Consider the following 20,396-nt stretch of genomic DNA (forward strand, 5'->3'; position numbering starts at 1 on the left):
TCTGTATGTGAGTGTTCAGACGGTTAACACGCAATACTAGGTGGACACACAGGGCCTGGATTATTCTAAGTGACCAGTGGGCATGAGCCCCTGAAGTTAAGCCCCTTCTTCTTGGGGGCCCTCCCTTCAATCCAGATGCTGAGACCCTGCTCACTCTTGATGGGTGGATCCAGAACCCTCAACTTCTGACCGTTACCTGTGCCAGGAAAGGACTTCACTGCAAAAGGCGCGGCCCCTGCCCCAGAAGGGGAGGCCCACAGTGCGCATGAGCAGGAGCCTCAGGGCATCACCAATCCATGCCTGTCCTCATGGTGGGGAGCGGCCATTGCTGAATCAAACTAGCTCTCACCAGTAAAGACATCATACTCCGTTTTATCTAACTATGAAACTCATAGAGGCATGTAGTAACACTTGTAAAATATTTCTTTTTCTTTTTCCTTTTTTTTTTTTTTTAGTGGAGTTTCAGCTGGGATTATAGGCGCACACCACCATGCCTGGCTAATGTTTAATTTTTAGCAGATATGTGGTTTTACCATGCTGGCCAGGCTAGTCTTGAACTCCTGACCTCAGGTGATCCTCCTGCCTCGGCCTCCCAGACTGCTGAGATTATAGGCATGAGCCACCACACTGGGCCCATTCTATGGGTTTTAACAAATGGATAATGACACGTTTCCACCATTATAGCATCATGCAGAGTAGTTTCACTTCCTAAAAAGCCTCTCAGCTCTGCCTATTCATCCCACTGTACCCCAGTCCCTGGCAGCCACTGGGCTTTCTGCTGTGCCCACGGTCTTGCCACGGTCTTGGTGACACTGTGGTAACTCCCTGTGTATCATGAAGTCCAGCAATCAGAAGAAGTACATGCGGGCAACTTCATTTGTTTCTCATACATCCCTCACTCCTGCAATTAATACAGACAGGGTTCTCAACATAAGACAATTCAATAATACAGACAGCAAATGTCTCCTCTGAACTTTCCCTCCATCCCTACCCCCTCTCCAGATAGTTCAGTTCAGTGTGCCTTCTTCCAGACTCTCCCGTGAATTCTTAAACATCCTTATGTGCACATAGAGATGTCTGGGTTTTTTCTTTCTTGTTTTCGTTTATTTGTTTGTTTGTTTGTTTTTGAGATGGAGTTTCGCTCTTGTTACCCTGGCTGGAGCGCAATGGTGAGATCTCGGCTCACTGCAACCTCCACCTCCAGGGTTCAAACAATTCTCCTGCCTCAGTCTCTCGAGTAGCTGGGATTATAGGCGTGCGCCACCACTCCCAGCTAATTTCATATTTTTAGTAGAGCCACTGCGCCCAACCGGATGATGTCTGGTTTTATCTTTCCTTATAGAAATAGTGTTTTACTATGGTATTGATCATCTCACTTTTTTCCACTTAAGTGTAAATCTTGAAGATTTGTCCTCATTCTAATTAGCTGGCATAGAGTAGTTTATAAAACGAATGGTGCACGGTTTAACCTTTGCCTGTTGATGTACATTTATTTTACTATTACAGACCGTATGGTACTAAAATTCCTTGTCCACACTAAAGTTTCTCTTTGGCCTCTCAAAGCTTTCCCTCTATTTATCCCATCTCTTCTGGATCAATTTTCTTGTCTCTGATAAATCATTTTCATCAGCTTATGACCAGGCTCTTCACAATCTTTCATTTTGAAAATGAAGCAAAAGGAAAAGAAAGAAAAAAACTGTGCTTGCTGCCACAGGAGTCTCTAGCTAGCATTCATTTCTTCCCATTTCTAGCAGAATTTCTCTAACATGTTCTGGGCTGGGCACAGTGACTCACCCCTGTAATACTAGTACTTTGGGAGGCCAAGGCAGGCACACTGCTTGAGCTCAGGAGTTTAAGACCAGCCTGGGCAACATGGTGAAACCCGGTCTCTACAAAAAGTTCGCCAGGTGTGGTGGTGCACACCTGTAGTCCCAGCTACTTAGGGAGCTGAGACTGGAGGGTGGCTTGAGCCCAGGAGGTCAAGGCTGCAGTGAGGCGAGATAGTGCCACTGCACTCCAGTCTGGGTGACAAACTGAGACCCTGTCAAAAAAAAAAAAAAAAAAATTCTGCACATTCCAATCACGATATCTTAGTCTCTCGTATATTCTCAGTATAATTTTCATAATATTCCAAATACACAGAAAAGTATACTGAGTAATACATAAAACACAAAGTTACTCACACCCAGCTTTATTGTTAACATTTTGCCATATTTGCTTCAGATTTCCCCTGATGAATCACCTTCCAGATTAGTCTTCCTGGGTGACCCTCTCTTGTTGCTGGAGTCTTGTCTCTTACTTTCTGCCCAGATAAAACCACTTTCTTGAATTTGTTGTCTATTGGCTGAGTGCGGTGGCTCCTGCTTGTAATCCCAGCACTTTGGGAGGCCGAGGCTAGAGGATCACTTGAAGTCAGGAGTTTGAGACCCGCCCGCCCAATGTGGTAGAACCACATCACTACTAAAAATGCAAAAATCAAATTACATGCCTGTAATCCCAGCTACTCGGGAGACTGAGACAGGAGAATCGCTTGAATCCAGGAGGCAGAGGTTGCAGTGAGCCGAGATCCCGCCTCTGCATACCAGCCTAGGCAACCGAGTGAGAGTCTGTCTCAAAAAAATAAATAAATAAATTCTAATCAGAGACTTCACTCCCTCAAGTCTCTAGACTCAGATAATTTCCATGTGATTTTTTCCACACTGTCAGTTATGTTTGTTTGTTTGTTTTTGTTTTTGTTTTGAGACGGAGTCTTGCTCTGTCACCCACATTAGAGTGCAGTGGCACAATCTCTGCTCACTGCAACCTCCACCTCCCAGACTCAAGCGATTCTCCTGCCTCAGCCTCCTGAGTAGCTGAGATTACAGGCACCCACCACCACACCCAGCTAAGTTTTGCATTTTTAGTAGAGACGGGGCTTCACCTTGTTGGCTAGGCTTGTCTCAAACTCCTGACCTGAAGTGATCTGCCCGCCTCAGCCTCTCAAAGTGCTGGTATTACAGGCGTGAGCCACTGCACCCAGCCGGTATTTTCTGTCTTACATAACATGTTCCAGAAAGAAAGGTAAATATGGAAAGCTGTCTAATTCATTTCATGAGAGAGCTATAACCTGTATTTTAAAAGTGAATAAGGATATTAGAAGGAAAGTAAATTTAAAACTTACTTGGAAAAAGTTTTCTTTTTTTTTTTTTTTTTTTTTTTTTTTTGAGACAGAGTTCCACTTTGTCACCCAGGCTGGAGTGCAGTGCCATGATCTTGACTCACTGCAACCTCGGCCTCCAGGATTCGAGCCATTCTCCTGTCTCAGCCTCCCAAGTAGCTGGGATTACAGGCACATGCCACCACACCCAGCTACTTGCTGTACTTTTAGTAGAGGCGGAGTTTCTCCCTGTTGGCCAGGCTAGTCTCCAACTCCTGACCTCAGGTGATCCACCAGCCTCGGCCTCCCTAAGTGCGGGGATTGTAGGCATGAGCTACCGCGCCTGACCAGCAAAAGTTCTTAATAAAATATCAGCTAGCTAAATGCAACGGTCATTAGAAAGTCATATATAATGGCCATTCTGGGAATGCCAATCACAAAAAAATCTAAGTGTAATTCACCACACTGGCAAACTAAAAGGGAGAAAAGCAAGGTTCCTAAAAAATGCAGAAAAGAATTGCAGAAAAATCAAATTAAATTTATAACAACGTATTTTGGAAAATGAAATGTGGTATGTTAAAAAACTTGCATTAAATATCAGATGTAACGGATAAACATTAGCTTCCTTCCTAGTGAGAGATGAAAGAAGGTAAAACCTTCAGCAACTTAGGATTTAGAGGCACGTAGATATTTTGGTCAGTAGTAAAGACTCCAGATCCAGACTGATTAATTTAGGTTCAAAACTGGCTCAGTGGCCAATGGCTGTGTGATCTCCAACTTTCATAACCTTTCTGTGTCTTAGCTTACTCACCCATAAAATGGGATAATCGCAATATTGACTTCACAGAGTGCTATGAGTTAATTTACTTAAGTTCTTCAAGCTGGATTTCACATAGGGCAAGCAATAATATTTTTATTGTTATTATATTTGAAAAATGTATTAGTTTAAAACTTAGGTAAGAAACCAAGGTCTATAGTTAAGGTGATTACAAGCCTTCATACACCCTGTTGTTCTGAAAATCTTAATTATAACAAGGCTGGGTGAGGTGGCTCATGCCCATAATCCCAGCACTTTGGGAGGCCAAGGTGGGCAGATCATCTGAGGTCAGGAGTTCGAGACCAGCCTGGCCAACATGGCGAAACACCATCTGTACTAAAAATACAAGAAGTAACCAGGCATGGTGGCAGGCACCTGTAATCCCAGGTACTTGAGAGGCTAAGACAGGAGAATCATTTGAACCCGGGAGCTGGAGGTTGCAGTGAGTGGAGATCGCACCATTGCACTCCAGCAGCCTGATGACAGAGCGAGACTCCATCTCCATAATAATAATAATAATAACAGCATGTCCGTTCACTCTCCAAAGTGTCCAGTACTGGACAATTAATTGTGAGGCCCTCTTCTGTAGCACCATACACTACAGCATATATGTAATTAAAATAAATACACATAAAAAACACAAGTATAGGCCGGGCACGGTGGCTCAAGCCTGTAATCCCAGCACTTTGGGAGGCCGAGACGGGCGGATCACGAGGTCAGGAGATCGAGACCATCCTGGCTAACACGGTGAAACCCCGTCTCTACTAAAAATACAAAAAAAAATAAGCCGGGCGAGGTGGCGGGCGCCTGTAGTCCCAGCTGCTCGGGAGGCTGAGGCAGGAGAATTGCGCGAACCCGGGAGGCGGAGCTTGCAGTGAGCGGAGATCTGGCCACTGCACTCCAGCCTGGGCGACAGAGCCAGACTCCGTCTCAAAAAAAAAAAAAAAAAAAAAAAAACCCACAAGTATATATTCTATACACTTTCCATATATTTATATTCTGTGAGGTCACATGCAAATTGAAGGCTAGGTCAAAGAGTGGTATGGCTACCTATGGAAAGGAGAGTGGAAGTGAATCACAGTAACAAAAGGACATAGATATAGATATACATATGAATAGATAGACATACACACATATAGCTGCAAGAAAGGGGGTTGCCATGGACCAGTGAGTCATGTAAAAAGGCTACAATTCTTGTGATTGTGTGTCCATTTGCAGGATGGGTTATAGCTTCCTTTTTTAGAAAGGCTGATGCCACAGTCATAGCAAATAAATGATTATATTTATTTTCTCTCTCTCTCTCTCTCTTTTTTTTTTTAATAAATGAGTATAAAATGTGTTTCCTTTCTCAGCCATCTCTGGAGAAATCTCCAATGGTAGGAGAACTCAGTTTACTAGGCAGGTTATCACACAGATAAGGTTTTACAGATCCAATGGCCCTACCATTAACTTCATTATCCTTGGTATTCTACAAAGGTTGAGTGAACAAATGGCATCTTGAAACTAAAATTAGCTAAACTAACAAAGAAGGCTGGATTACTAACTTTTTGTTTGTTTGTTTGTTTTGTTTTTTTGTTTTTTGTGTTTTTTTTGTTGTTTGTTTGTTTGTTAAAGACAGAGTCTCTCTTGCCCAGACAGCAGTACAGTGCTGCTATCTCGGCTCACTGAAAACTCTGCCTCCTGGGTTCAAGTGATTCTCATGCCTCAGCCTTCCAAGTAGCTGAGATTACAAGTGCCTGCCACCACGCCCAGGTAATTTTTGTATTTTTAGTAGAAACAGGGTTTCACCATGTTGGCCAGGATGGTCAACTCCTGGTCTCAAGTGATCTGCCAGCCTCAGCCTCCCAAAGTGCTGTGATTACAGGTGTGAACCACCACGCCCAGCAAGATTGGATTACTTTAATCAAAAGTTTTACCACCGCTGTGGGAAAACACAGATCCCTTATAAGTTATTTTTTTCACCAACTACTATCAGAAGCACTGATAATAAAGTATTTACTGGAGAACCTATGCCTTTGATAATAGAACTTCCGGTATCCTCTGCACTTTTTAGCTCTGATCGTGTAACTAGAGGATCAGCTTGAGTGGATTAACCATCGCTTAAGTTGTTATGGATGATGACACAGAGCCCAAGTCGTTTAGGCATGTCCGATGGGAAAAAGGTTTAACTCCTTAACTGTTAACATAGCCTGGCAGACTGTATGAATTGGCATCACCTGAAAGCAGCGGGAAAGGTCATTCGAGCTTACTCCACCATCCCCAGATTGGGGAGACAGGTTTGGACCTTGTCTCCAATCTCCTTGTCAGTTAATTATTTTATTTTGTTTTATTTTACTTTATTTTATTTTATTTTATTTTATTTTATTTTTTGAGACAGAGTTTCACTCTTATTGACCAGGCTGGAGTACAAGGGTGCGATCTCACCTCCCTGCCACCTCTGCCTCCTGGGTTCAAGTGATTCGCCTGCCCCAGCCCCCCCAGTGGCTGGGATTACAGACATGTGCCACTACACCCAGCTAATGTCGTGTTTTTAGTAGAGATGGGGTTTCTCCATGTTGGTCAGGCTGGTCTTGAACTCCTGACCTCAGGTGATACACCAACCTCGACCTCCCAAAGTGCTGGGATCACAGGCATGAGCCATCGCGCCCGGCCTTTTTTTTTTCTCCCTCTCACCCAGGCTGAAGTGCAGTGGTGTGATCTCGGCTTGATTCAAGTGATTCTCCCACCTCAGCCTCCTGAGTAACTGCGATTACAGGCGCACGCCACCACGCTTGGCTCATTTTTGTATTTTTAGTACAGAGGGGGTTTCACTATATTAGTCAGGCTGGTCTGAAACTCCTGACCTCATGATCCACCCATCTAGCCCTCCCAAAGTGCTGGGATTATAGGCGTGGGCCACCACACCTGCCCCGGTTAACTCTTAATGAATTTTTTTTTTTTTTTTTTCCCTACATGGAGTCTTGCTTTGTCACCCAGGCTGTAGTGCAGTGGCGCAATCTCAGTCCACTGCAACCTCTGCCCCCAGGTTCAAGCAATTCTCCTACCTCGGCCTCCCAAATAGCTGTGACTATAGGTGCCCGACACCATGCCCAGCTAATTTTTGTATTTTTAGTAGAGACGGGCTTTCACCATATTGGCCAGGCTGGTCTCCGACTCCTGACCCTATGATCCACCTGCCTCAGCCTCCCAAAGTGCTGGAATTACAGGTGTGGGCCACCACACCCAGCCCAATTTTTGTATTATTAGTGCAGTTGGGGTTTCATCACGTTGGCCAGGCTGATCTCAAACTTCTGACCTTGTGATCCACCTGACTCGGCCTCCCAGTGTGCTGGGATTATAGGCATGAGCCACTGCTCCCGGCCTAAACTTTTTTCCCTTTCTCAAAAGATGGTGTCATTGTATTGGCTTCTATGCACTTAGGAGAGTGAGCCCATCGTTCAGTAACAATATGACTCAGTACTGCAAGATCTTGATGCAGTAATTTCAAAGACTGTTTCCAGTAAGTGAAGGAGGCTTTCAGTGATGCTTAATTAAATGACTTGGCACTGAGAAGAAGCTATAGACGCAAATGGGTGGCCTATGACTATTATTGACTTCATTACTGGTACTTTATCTGTATACATAGAAAGCATTAGCATCACTGGGTCTAATCTAGGTAGTGTCCCAGACTCCCCCTAGAATCAAACTCTTCGGTTTCACAAATTATGGAGATTGAAATGCTGTAGGTATTGACATAGACATAGAATCTGAACATGACCGTGTTACCCTCTGCCATATAATCAGAGACATTACTGAAACTAGACATTGGCTTATTGGAAACTAGAAGCAAATAGAATGCCTGTATAGCTCTACTATATGAAATAAATAATAGTTTCATTTATTGGATGCATCAATACTCAGGGCATGTTTGGAGAGGAACCTATTGATTCTTTTTTTTTTTTTTTCTTGGGACAGAGTCTCACTCTGTTGCACAGACTAAAGTGCAGTGGCCAATCTTGGCTCACAGCAACCTCAGCCTCCCGGGTTCAAGCAATTCTCCTGCCTCAGCCTCCTGAGTAGCTGGGATTAAAGGAGCACACCACCACACCCAGCTAATTTTTGTATTTTTAGTAGAGACGGGGTTTCACCATGTTGGCCAGTATGGTCTCCATCTCCCGACGTCATGATCTACCCACCTTGGCCTCCTAAAGTGCTGGGATTACAGGCATGAGCCACCGTGCCCGGCCCCTATTCATTCTTCAGTGGAGATGGCATGTGAGGATTACTTTATAAAGTTCACAGAAATATTTTTTCTTCCCACCCCAATCCAAACCATTACCATGCAACCTGGTGTCAATGGAAGTTGAGGCTGTTGAGACAGAAATAATTAATAAATCTTTATTGGAAGCTAAATGTGAGGATCGACCTGAAAGACACACATTGACAAAGTGGGTGTGTCCCAAAATCTGTTACAAGTTGGAATGCTTTTGTGAGAAAGGTTAAAAGATGGGAATGGGACTCCTCCTATCAGTGTTTTGTTTGGTTTTTGTTTTATTGACCTGGCAAGGTTCAAATAGAGTTGTTTTTTGAATTTGTCTTTTCCATTGGAAGATATAATACAGAGGCTACAATCATTGGCTTTAGATGACAACACAACAGGCTAAAACATTTTCCTTGCAAGACAACCAGCAAACCTTCATGATCAGAATCAAATCAATGTCCTTCTCACCGTCTGTAGGTGAAGGCTTCACCAGTACTTGAAGAGTTTGAGGCACTCATGAACTCACGATCAGATTCTTTACTCAGGGACAGGATGTAACCCAATCCTAAGACCTTCCACAGGTGGTTAATTTGGAAGCCTGCCCAGTGTGACCTACAGGTTTTCACTGGCAATATGCAGGTGCAGGTATGACAAAGAATAACCATAACCTTTATATCACTCCCAGCTGGTGCGGAATGGGATCCTTTTGACCCTTTCTCTAAAGAAACCAAGTTACTCATCTTGTGTGGTGACAAAATATATGGTCTGCTTAACAGAGAAAGAGACTCTGTAAAAATAAATAAATAAATAAATAAATAAATAAATAAATAAAAATATTTTTATTATGAAATGAGAAAAGCAATGGGAATAAATGTGACATTATCCAAGGAGGTAAAGGAAGACAAAGGTTTTGAAAGGAAAAATAAGGAGGATTACATAAATTGTTTTGAAAGACTCATCCGTGGTCATAAGGATCAAAACCAAAGGGGTATCAGTGCAATGTTGGATAAATTCCTCCTCCACTACCTCAATAACTCCCAACATGTTTACCAAGTCTTCGTTCTCTCCCAGGATCCCATTAAAACACCCAGCTCAACCCTGCCCAGCCTCCACCCTAACTTCTCTTTGAAATTTTGACATGATTTTATTACAGGACTATCAGGTTCCTATGCCTTCTGCACAGTAACTTACCAATATTCTGAGACAGCAGGGTTTGCAGCAGAGAGTTTAACGATCACAGGGTGGCTGAATGAGAAGCTGGGAGGAGATCCTCAAATTCATCTCCCCAAGGAGTACTCAGGGTTTTCAGGGGATCATGGATAGCAAGAGGCTGGAAAGTTGGTATATTTTGGTGGCAGTAAGAGGTATGAAGTCATCAGGATGTCAAAACTGCAGTCTTTGGTGAGTTGGTGCCTTGCAGGGCCCTTCAGATCAGCTGGCATCAGTAGTTTCACTGACGTGCAGAACCCGAAAGAATATGTCAAATGAAAAAGTTAATGTTTTACAATGTTTAAATTGTTGTCTGGAGGGCGGTTAAGGGGAATTGTAATCTAAGGTCTACATGATTTTGGGACAGCAGGCTGCCAGCAACCATGAGGAAGCAGGTCAGAGAGCAAGCTGACCTCATGATGAATGCTGAATGCGCTGCAAGCTTGGTTTATTTTGGTTTCTCCCCCTCCCTTCTTCTTTGATTAAATTTATAAAGTTGATAGGTGTGGTTTCAATTTCTTCCAGAGAAGCCTTAACCTGAGCCCTGAGACCACTCACACCCTGAGTGGCACGTCTCTTCCACCAGCACAAGTAAATAAACTGCTACCTTAGGTGATATAAAACCCACAAGACCATTCGATATATGGTGGTTTGTTTTTTTTTTTTTTTTTTTCTGATTTTGTAGGGACGACTCCTCTGCTTTTATAAAGCTATTTTAACTATAAGTCATTTTTATAATTTTGATGTGGCCAAAGACTCCTGACAACACTACTTTCAGATTTTATTTTTTCTGTCTAATGCCCAGAACAGATCAAACCCTTCCCTGCCTCCAACTCACGACTATGCAGGACACATATTAGTAAAATTCCATCAGAGTTTGTGGAGTTCATGAATGAATGAATTTTTTTTTCAACAGTCTCCCTCTGTCACCTAGACTGGAGCACAATGATACAATCTTGGCTCCCTGCAACCATTGTCTCTTAGGTTCAAGCAATTCTCCTGCCTCAGCCTCCTGAGTAGCTGGATTACAGGCACCCACCATCATTCCCGGCTAATTTTTGTATTTTTGAAGAGATGGGGTTTCACCATGTTGGCATGGTTGATCTTGAACACCTGACCTCAGGTGATCCACGCAACTTTTCCTCCCAAAGTGCTGGGATTACAGGCATGAGCTACCTCGCCCAGCCTTGAATGAATGAATTCTTGACTTCCACCTTATCCCTAACACTGTCAATTTCATGATTCATGAATTTAGTACGGATATCTGATATGAATGGATATCTGACACAATCCATTAATCTGAAGAGAGCCAAAAACAGAATCAGGATTAACTGGGTGGAGCTTCAGAAATCCAATCAGATATCACTTATTGATTGGAAGCTAGCAGTGGATAAGCAGAGAGGCGTGGGTAGGAGTTGTGATTAGAAAGGTCAATAAAAGCTTCTGAAGACCCACAGGAGAGACCCAAAGTCTTCAAGCCTGGAGTTACTGCTTGGTTCTTCCTGAGGTCTGAGCACCCTGCAAACTCAGTCCGCATCTGGTAAGTCCCTAATTTCTGTAAGGACACTCCCATCTGACCTACAGTCAGCCCGTCTGGGATGGTGACAGTGCAGCCTAAGACGGCATAGAGTTATATCCTGTTTTGTTTGTTTTTTTTCTCATATGAACAATTTGAAGGTTTGAAATTTTCCCTCTAAATGCAGTTTTGTCTTTATTTCAAAAAATCGGATTGTGCTTTGGTTTATGTCATTTCATAATTCTTGATGGGAGCAGTGACTCATGCCTGTAACCCCAACACTTTGGGAGGCCAAAGTGGGAGGATCATTTGAGCCCAGGGGTTTGAGACCAACCTGGGAAACATGGCAAAAATGCATCTCTACCAAATATTCCTCTTTTGAGAGGGGGATGGAGTCTCACTCTGTTGCCAAGGCTGGAGTGCAGTGGCATGATCTCGATTCACTGCAACCTCCGCCTCCCAGGCTCAAGCAATTCTCATGCCTCAGTCTCCTGAGTAGCTGATATTATATCCATTTGTCACCATGCCCGGCTAATTTTTGTATTTTTAGTAGAGGTGGGGTTTTACCGTGCTGGCCAGTTTGGTCTTGAATTCCTGACCTCAAGTGATCCACCTGCCTTGGCCGCCCAAACTGGTGGAATTACAGCCGTGAGTCAATGGAGGTCGGCCTCTACAAAAAAAAAAAAAAAAAAAAAATTTAAATTAGCCAGGCATGGTGGCATGCATCTGTATTCCCAGTTATTTGGGTGACTGAGGTGGGAGAATCGCTTGAGCCCAGAAGATTGAGGGTGCAGTGTGCCATGCTCACACCACTGCTGTACTCCAGCCTGGGCAACAGAGTAAGATCCTGTCAAAAAAAAAAAAAAACTTAACCAAAGAGGATCTTTGACCTTAATTTTAAACAAATCACATCCTCATTGTAACTCTTCCACCTGAATGGAGACATGGGTGTGGGGCTGCATACTTGTAATACCAGCTACGTGGAAGGCTGAAGCATGAGAATCGCTTGAACCTGGAAGCTGGAGGTTACAGTGAGCCAAGATTGTGCAACGGCACTCCAGCCTGGGCATCAGCTCCCCCTACTCCAACAAATATTAAATTATACCACCCAGGTGATCATTGGATACATGAAGATTTCTACTGTGTTTTCTTAGGGACTGTCATGTCTGTCTTTGTAAAACTGTTTTAACTCTGACATATTTTGATAAATTTGATGTGGCCAAGGTCCCTCAACAAAGATGTTTTCAAGTTTTTTTCTTTCTGTCTAATGTCAGGAAGAGATTCAACCCTTCCCTATCTCACACTCAAGACTATGAAGGACACATATTAGTGAAGCTCCAAGTTTGTGGAGTGAATCAGTGAATTAGTCCTGGACTTTCACCTTATCCCTAAATCTTTCACTTCGGTGGATGAATATCTAATTCAATCCATTAACCTAGAAGAAAGCCAAAAATCCAACGAGGATTAACTGGGTGGGGCTTAAGAAGTCTAATCAAATGTATTCTCTCTCGCGCGCGCTCTCTCTCTCTCTTTTTTTTTTTTTTTTTTTTTTTTTTTTTTTTGGTGAATCTAGCCTATTTCCCAGGCTAGAGTGCAGTGGTATAATGTCAACTCACTGCAACGTCTGCCTCCCGGGTTCAAGTGATCCTCCTGCCTCAGCCTCCCTAATAGCAGTAGCTTGGACTACAGGTGCACACCACTGCACCAGGCTAATACTTGTAATTTTAGTAGAGGTAGGGTTTTACCATGTTGGTCAGCTGGTCTCGAACTCCTGACCTCAGTTGATCCACCTTACTTGGCCTCTGAAAGTGCTGGGATTACAGGTCTGAGTCACCACGCACAGCCAAAGTGTTTCATTTTTAATATGTGTAAAAGGTGTATATTAGAAACATCTGTCTTGTGAATGATGCATAACACTGTCACATAGCTTGCAAAGCTTCTCACTGAAATTTTCAATAACGAGGCCAGGGTGTAGGCTCATGCCTGTAGACCCAGCACTTTGGGAGGCCAAGGTGGGTGGATTGTTTCAGTCTAGGAGTTCAGGACGAGACTGGACAACATAGTGAAACCCACTCTCTTTACAAAAAGTCAAAAAAATAAAAGATGCATGCCTGTGGTCCCAGCTACTTGGGAGGCTGAGGTGGAAGAATCCTTTGAGCCTGGGAGGTCAAAGCTGCACTGAGTGGAGATCGCATCACTGCACTCCAGGCTGCGTGACAGAGCAAGATGCTGTCAGAAAGAAAGACAGAGAGAGAAAGAGACAGAGAGAGAGAGAGAAAGAGAGAGAAAGAAAGAAGGGAGGGAGGAATGGAGAGAAGGAAGGAAGGAGGGAGGGAGGGAGGAAAGAAAAAGAGAGAGAGAAAGAAAGAAAGAAAAAGAAAGAAAGAAAGAAAGAAAGAAAGAAAGAAAGAAAGAAAGAAAGAAAGAAAGAAAGAAAGAAAGAAAGAAAGAAAGAAAGAAAGAAAGAAGGGAAGGAGGGAGGGAGGGATGGAGGGAAGAAAGAAGAGAGGGAAAAAACAAAGAAGGGAGGGAGGGAAAAAAGGAAAGAAGAAAGAGAGAAAGAGAAAGAAAACTTAAATAATGAAAACAAACAGAACCCGTTCTAGGGGTGCCCCATGAATGTTCCTAACCAGCTTATTTATAGGAACTGGCAATGTAGTCATGTAGGCTTGTGACACTCCCATTCCCAATGTTTTAGAATCTAGAGTAATTAGAAATTTCCCCCAAAGGTGGGAGGGGTTAGTTTTCAGGCTCCTCCATGCTCACTAGTCACTGGCTGGAGCACCGGATAGAGGGGAAGGGCTAGTGCGGGTCCTGCCTCCTCACTGCTTGGGAGACGCTCATGCTGATGCAGCAGAGGCAGAATGCTGGCTTTGTGGCCATGAGTACAGAGTAGAATTGGAGTAAACTGAGGACTCTTTCACCCTCGCCAGCGCGGTGACTTTGGCCCTGGGAGAAGATGAGATTGCAGGGGCTTGGCCTGAGAGTGATGCCTTTTCTCTGGACTTGTCCTGTGGAACTTTTCCTTGCAGATTGGTGAAGATGAGCGTCCGGACTCCACCCAGACTCCTGGAGCTGGCGGGGCGGAGCCTGCTGAGGGACCAGGCCTTGACCATGTCCACCCTGGAGGAGCTGCCCACGGAACTTTTTCCCCCCCTGTTCATGGAGGCCTTTAGCAGGAGACACTGTGAGGCTCTGAAGCTGATGGTGCAGGCCTGGCCCTTCCGCCACCTCCCTCTGAGGCCTCTGATAAAGATGGGTTGTCTGGAAACCTTCCAAGCTGTGCTTTATGGACTTGATGCACTGCTTACCCAGGGGGGTTGTCTCAGGTGAGGTGGCCCAGGTGGGCTGGTGGGGAGGGCTCAGGTGTCCAGAGAAAGACCAGATGGGTCATGAGAAGTGGGGAGGCCCAAGAGGTGATGGTGCTGGTGAGAAAGCTCAGAGGCCTTGGCCATTCTGCAGCTCCTCAAGGAAAGGACTGCTCACCACCCAGCGTCCATGGAGGTAACAGGAACCTCTCCTCTAGTGGCACTGAAAGGCACCACAAAAAATGAGAACTGGGCCAGGCACGGTGGCTCACAATGTAATCCCAGCACTTTGGGAGGCCAAGGCAGGCAGATCAAGTAGGGTCAGGAGTTTGAGACCAACCTGTCCTAACATGGTGAAACACTGACTCTACTAAAAATACAAAAATTAGCTGGGCATGGTGACAGGAGCCTGTAATCCCAGACACTTGTGAGGTTGAGGCAGGAGAATCATTGGAGCCTGGGAGGTGGAGGTTGCAGTCAGCTGAGATCACACCACTGCACTCCAGCCTGGGTGACAGAGGGAAACTTTGTCTAAAAAAAAGGGGGGAACTGGGCAGGATCCAAGGGGAAAGCAGGGTGGAGAATAGTCAGAGAGAGGGAGAAGAAACAGGGAGGGGAGCAGCTGCTATCCAGGATGTGGAGTATAAGTTCAGAAGTGAGTCCTTACATTCTCAGTCTCGCCTCTATTTTCCCACAGGAGGTGGAAGCTTCAAGTGCTGGATTTACAGGATGTCAGTGAGAACTTCTGGATGGTTTGGTCTGAAGCCATGGCCCGTGGGTGCTTCCCCAATGCCATGAGGAACAGAAAACCAGTGCAGGACTGTCCAAGCATGAGAGGACAGCAGCCCTTGACTGTGTTCATAGACCTTTGGCTCCAGACCAGGACTCTGGATGAATACCTCACCTGCCTCCTTCTGTGGGTCAAGCAGAGAGAAGGTTTACTACACTTGTGCTGTAAGAAGCTGAGAATTTTGGGAATGCCCTTCCACAATATCAGAAACATCCTGAAAATGGTGAACCTGGACTGTATCCAGGAGGTGGAAGTGAATTGCAGTTGGATACTGCCCATCCTGACACAGTTTACCCCATACCTGGGCCAGATGAGGAATCTTCAGAAGCTCGATCTCTCCCACGTGGACGTCTCTCACTACGTTTCCACAAAGCAGAAGGAGTTTGTTACCCAGTTCACCTCTCAGTTCCTCAAGCTGCACTACCTCCAAAAGCTTTATATGAACTCTGTTTCTTTCCTCGAAGGCCACCTGGACCAGCTGCTCAGGTGAGGGAGGGTGGTGAGCTTTCTCTGCAGACCACAGCAGAGCCTATGTTACAGTAAACGCTAGTGGGCATCTACTGTGAGCCAGCCCATGAGGATATAACAGTGAAGGGTACACTAGAATGTCTACGTATTCTCGCATTCGTGGCTCTGTCCTGAATGGGTATCACGCAACCATCCCAATAAAGGCAGAGGTATCAGCTGGGGTAGATGCTATAGAGAGGCTGCCATGCTGGGAAGCCAGCTACTGGAGGGTTCGGATCAAGTGAGGGTGCCTTTCTGAATTCTTCCCAAGGATGTGTCTAAGTTAAGATGATGAAAAACAGGCCAGGAATGGTGGCACATGCCTGTAATCCTAGCACTTTGGGAGCCTGAGGCAAGAGGATAACTTGAGCCTAGGAGTTTAAGACCAGTCTGGGTAACATAGCAAGACCCCTGTCAGGAATGAATAAATAAAAAATAAAAACAAACAAGATACTTTTTTTTCTTTGAGAAGGAGTTTCACTTTAATTGTCCAGGCTAGAGTGCAGCTGTGACCTCTCAGCTCCCTGCAATCTCCACCTCCCGGGTTCAAGCGATTCTCCTGCCTCAGCCTCCCAAGTACCTGGAATTACAAACGTGGGCCACCACACCTGGCTAATTTTTATATTTTAAGTAGAGACAGGATTTCACCATGTTGGCCAGACTATTCTCAAACTCTTGACCTCAGGTGATCCACCCGCCTCAGCCTCCCAAAGTACTGGGATTATAGGCGTGAGCCACCGCGCCCAGGCAACAAGATAATTTTTAGGAAGATGATGGGAAGTGAGGAAGCGAAGTGGGCACCGAAGAGGGGGATGCTCAGCAAACCTGCACATTTCAGAATATAAGCTTTGTGCCCCACCGCTTGGTGAACACGAATGATCCCATCTCTAATTCCCTGTTGTAATGGGTTGTTTTGAGATCCAGGTAAATTAATTACCTAGGAAATGCTTGATTCTGAAACAGAGGGTCAGGGAGCAGGCACAAAGAGGGGTGAAAGTGATAGATGGCTTGCTGATGATACAGGCGTGTCAGGGACGCGTGCAGCCTGCCCACCCCAGCTGATGTTGCAGGATCCAGTCTGGGTTTGTCCTGATGCCTGCGTCTCCACTGGGCTCGTGTGGCCCAGAGATGTGGTTTTCTGCCTGACAGATGAGGAAAGGGAGCTTTAGGGATTCTGTGAACTTGATCCATTCCATAAATGATGGTGAAAAGACTCAGCCTCAAATGGATCTTTCTATTTTTATTTTTTTGATACAGAGTCTCGCTCTGTCACCCAGGCTGGAGTGTAGTGGCAGATGTCTGCTCACTGTAACCTCCATCTCCTGGGTTCAAGCAATTCTCCTGCCTCAGCCTCCCAAGTAGCTGGAATTGCAGGTGCCCACCACCACACATAGCTAATTTTTGCATATTTAGTAGAGACAGTGTTTTGGCATGATCGCCAGGCTGGTCTCAAACTCCTGACCTCAAGTGATCCACCAGTCTCAGCCTCCCAAAGTTCTGAGATTATAGGTGTGAGTTACTGTGCTGGGCCTAAAATGGAATTGACCTCAGTGGCAAAGCGCTTCATCACGCAGCGTCCTAAGTGTTGACCAGACAATCAGAATGACCCTGGGCTTGGGCAAAATAGTCTTTTCCCTTTACCTTGACATTCCCCACTACCCTCAACTACCCCTACAATTCCCCAGAACTAACTTCTTGTTCTGTCTCCCCAGCTGTCTGAAGACCCCGTTAAAGATCCTCGCAATAACTAACTGTGTGCTTTTGGAATCAGACTTGAGGCATCTGTCCCAGTGCCCGAGTGTCAGTCAACTAAAGACCCTGGACCTGAGGGGCGTCAGACTGGCCAATGTCAGTCTTGTGCCTCTCCAAGTTCTGCTAGAAAAAGTTGCAGGCACCCTTGAGTACCTGGACTTAGATGACTGTGGCATCGTAGACTCCCAAGTCAGCACCATCCTGCCTGCCCTGAGCCGCTGCTTTGAGCTCAACACCTTCAGCTTCTGTGGAAATCCCATCTCCATGGCCACCCTGGAGAACCTGCTGTGCCACACAATCATACTCAACAACTTATGCCTGGAGCTGTATCCTGCCCCGCGGGACAGTTATGATGCTGATGGTACTCTCTGCCGGAGCAGATTTGCCCAACTTGGGGCTGAGCTGATGGGGAGAGTGAGGGACTTACGGCACCCCAAGAGGATCTTGTTCTGTACTGACTACTGCCCTGACTGTGGCAACAGGACATTTTATGGCCTGAACATAGATCAACGCTGCTGTTGAACACCTGCCTATTTGGGTGGCTTTCTTCTGGACACTTGGAAACTAAAACCTAGGTCTTACATACATCCTAATGTGAGCACAGAAACCACCGTTTCAGACACCAGCTCTGAAGTGGGAAAGGAAAGGTGATCAAGCAGGGGCCAGACTTGGGGGAAATGTTGACATGGATTCAATGGGACTTTGGGGACCTGTGTCCTATAGAGTCAAAAATGGGAATGGGAATGTCTAGAGTGGAATTCAGGTTTGAGAATACATGAGGGAGTTCCCCTTCCATGGATGGTTATAGAGAAACAGTCAGAAATAAAGGGAAACTAAATGGAAGCTGTCTGGTGCCCTCTATTATCAAGTAACCTGCTTTCCAGTTTAAGCCTCAGGAATCTTCAGTTATTGATGCAAAAAAAAAGTGAGGGGGGGACTAGTTGTCCAATCAATAAGATGCAACCCAAGAAAATCAAGGCATTTACATGAAATTTGGTTATTTTAATCAATTTCCTCCCTTTCTTATTTCTGAGACAGAGTTTCACTCTTGTTGCCCAGGCTGTAATGTGGAGCGCAATAGCAACATCTCGGCTCACTGCAACCTCCATCTCCACGGTTTAAGAGATTCTCCTGCCTCAGCCTCCCAAGTAGCTGGAATTACAGGCATGTGCCGCCATGCCCAGCTCATTTTTTTATTTTTAGTACAGACAGGGTTTCATCACTATGTTGGTCAGGCTGGTCTCAAACTCCTGACCTCAGGTGATCCACCCAACTCGACCTCCCAAAGTGCTGGGATTCCAGGTGTGAGCCACTGCGTCCGGCTCTTTTATTGTTTGTTTTTTAAAGGTGTCGCTCTGTCACCCAGGCTAGAGTGAGGTGGCACAGTCATAGCTCACTGCAGCCTCAATCTCCTGGGTTCAAGCGATCCTCCCACCTCAGCCTCCTGAGTAGCTAGGACTACAGGTATGTGAGTTACCACGCCTGGATACTTTTTTTAGTTGAGACAAGTTCTCGCTTTGTTGCCCAGGATGATCTGGAACTCCTGAGCTCAAGTGATTCTCCTGCCTTGGCCTCCCAAAGTGCAGGGATTATAACTTTGAGCCACCACACTCAGCCTTCTCCAGTTCTTCACTTCTCTTCAGACATCTGTTACCTCCTTGTTAGTTTCTGTGGCTGTTCAGTGGGTTAATACACACTAGGTGGACACTCAGGGTCTGGAACATTAGTGGGCAAGAACAGTGAGCCAATCCACATGGAAAGCACCCTCTTCTCAGAGTCTTTCACTGCTCGCCAGATGCTGAGACCCTGGCCACTCCTTGTGAGTCTCCACATGGTTCCAGAAGCCTTAGCTGGTGGACGTCAGCTTCACTGCACAAGGAGCCACTCTATTCCTGCTGCCCTGGAAGGGGATGTCCATATTGTGTATTAGCTGGAGCCTCTGGGCGGCACCAACCCTTGCTTGTTCCCTTGATGACTAGCAGCCCTTCTTGAATTAAACTGGTTGTAGCCAGTAAAGACAGCCACATTCCCTTTAAATAAAATACTAAAACTATACAGGCATGTAACACTTTTTAAATATTTCCATCTGACATTTAAAAAGGTACATCTTTTTGGGGAGCTAGGTCAGATCCAGGACAGATTTTCTCATAACGCTCCCCCGCCCTGCCTCGCCCTCCGCAATCAGGAAGAGACTAGTGCAGCGTGTTTTGAAATCTCACATCATCGAAGGGTGGAGAACGATCAAGTGCCTGTGGGTGATGAGTGACCTTCCCTGTGCTGAGGAAGCCTGCATAACGGCACTCAAGTGAAGGATCCTGCTGAGGATTCAGGGGCTGGTGTTGCTGTCAGGGATCTTAGCCAAGAGCCTCAGGTTCCCTGTAAAATGAGGATGGTGTTGTCCAACAGCTTATGGGACCCTGGTAGAATCCAGTAAGATGGTTCATGTTTAGGGTTTGGCATGGGGCCTGGCATACAGTAAAATCAATACATCTTGATCTTTTAGCTCTTCTCAGCAGAAGTCCCAGCATTTTCCACGTTTCAATCTCGCCTCCTATTCCTGACAACAGGGAGGCAACAGGAACCCAAGGCATGCAATGGGGCTAAGTTTCTTCAAGTCACCACAAATTTCATCATGACTCTTCCAAACAGCAAAGCCCCAGGAGCCAGCAGGGGGCATGGTGGGCAGTTCAGGACTCGATTCATTCCTAATGATTATAAGATCAAAATTTCCAGTCCATCAGTCTCGGGTGCCATCTGCTGGTAGATCAGATCATATGGTGTAATTTAGTGTTGCAAGGATCATATTTTATGGTATTTTTAAAATTTTATTATTATGAGCCAGGTGTGGCAGCTCATGCCTGTAATCCCAGCACTTTGGGAGGCCGAGGCAGGCGATCCCCTGAGGTCGGGAGTTCGAGACCAGCCTGACCAACATGAAGACACCCCTTCTCTCCTTAAAATACAAAAAATTATCCAGGCATGGTGGCACATGTCTGTAATTCCAGCTACTCGGGAGACTGAGGCAGGAGAATCCCTTGAACCTGCGAGGTGGAAGTTGCAGTGAGCTCATGCACTCATGGCCTAGGATTCAGTTCCCAAATAACCAGAAGAAAGCTCTAAA

The 20,396-nt window shown here is 45.5% G+C and overlaps 2 protein-coding genes across 3 annotated transcripts in view; one reads left to right on the plus strand and one right to left on the minus strand.

The window, feature by feature from the left end:
• DHRS3 (dehydrogenase/reductase 3) overlaps positions 1–20,396 on the minus strand; it is a 1,035,619-nt gene that overhangs the window by 288,972 nt on the left and 726,251 nt on the right. The gene's annotated exons all lie outside the window — the stretch shown is intronic.
• Positions 13,946–17,797, plus strand: LOC126953192 (PRAME family member 6-like). Of its 2 annotated transcripts, none has more exons than XM_050788576.1 (3): positions 13,946–14,237; positions 14,902–15,502; positions 17,236–17,797. In XM_050788576.1, exons 1-3 carry the CDS (start codon positions 13,961–13,963, stop codon positions 17,795–17,797), a joined length of 1,440 nt encoding a protein of 479 aa, XP_050644533.1. In that variant the 5' UTR covers positions 13,946–13,960. The 2 variants fall into 2 exon arrangements, with proteins under 2 accessions (XP_050644533.1, XP_050644529.1); XM_050788572.1 differs by having other exon boundaries at positions 13,961–14,247; positions 14,924–15,502.

This window comes from Macaca thibetana, chromosome 1 (genome assembly GCF_024542745.1).
Source record: "Macaca thibetana thibetana isolate TM-01 chromosome 1, ASM2454274v1, whole genome shotgun sequence".
In the NCBI taxonomy this organism is placed as follows: Eukaryota; Metazoa; Chordata; class Mammalia; order Primates; family Cercopithecidae; genus Macaca; species Macaca thibetana.

Bases quoted from the DNA above. Each gene is read 5' to 3' on its own strand.
- LOC126953192 (XM_050788576.1), top strand. From the start codon at position 13,961: ATGAGCGTCCGGACTCCACCCAGACTCCTGGAGCTGGCGGGGCGGAGC. The intron at 14,238-14,901 runs GTTGTCTCAGGT...TTACATTCTCAG, and splicing joins TGCACTGCTTACCCAGGGGG to TCTCGCCTCTATTTTCCCAC. The intron at 15,503-17,235 runs GTGAGGGAGGGT...CTGTCTCCCCAG, and splicing joins CACCTGGACCAGCTGCTCAG to CTGTCTGAAGACCCCGTTAA.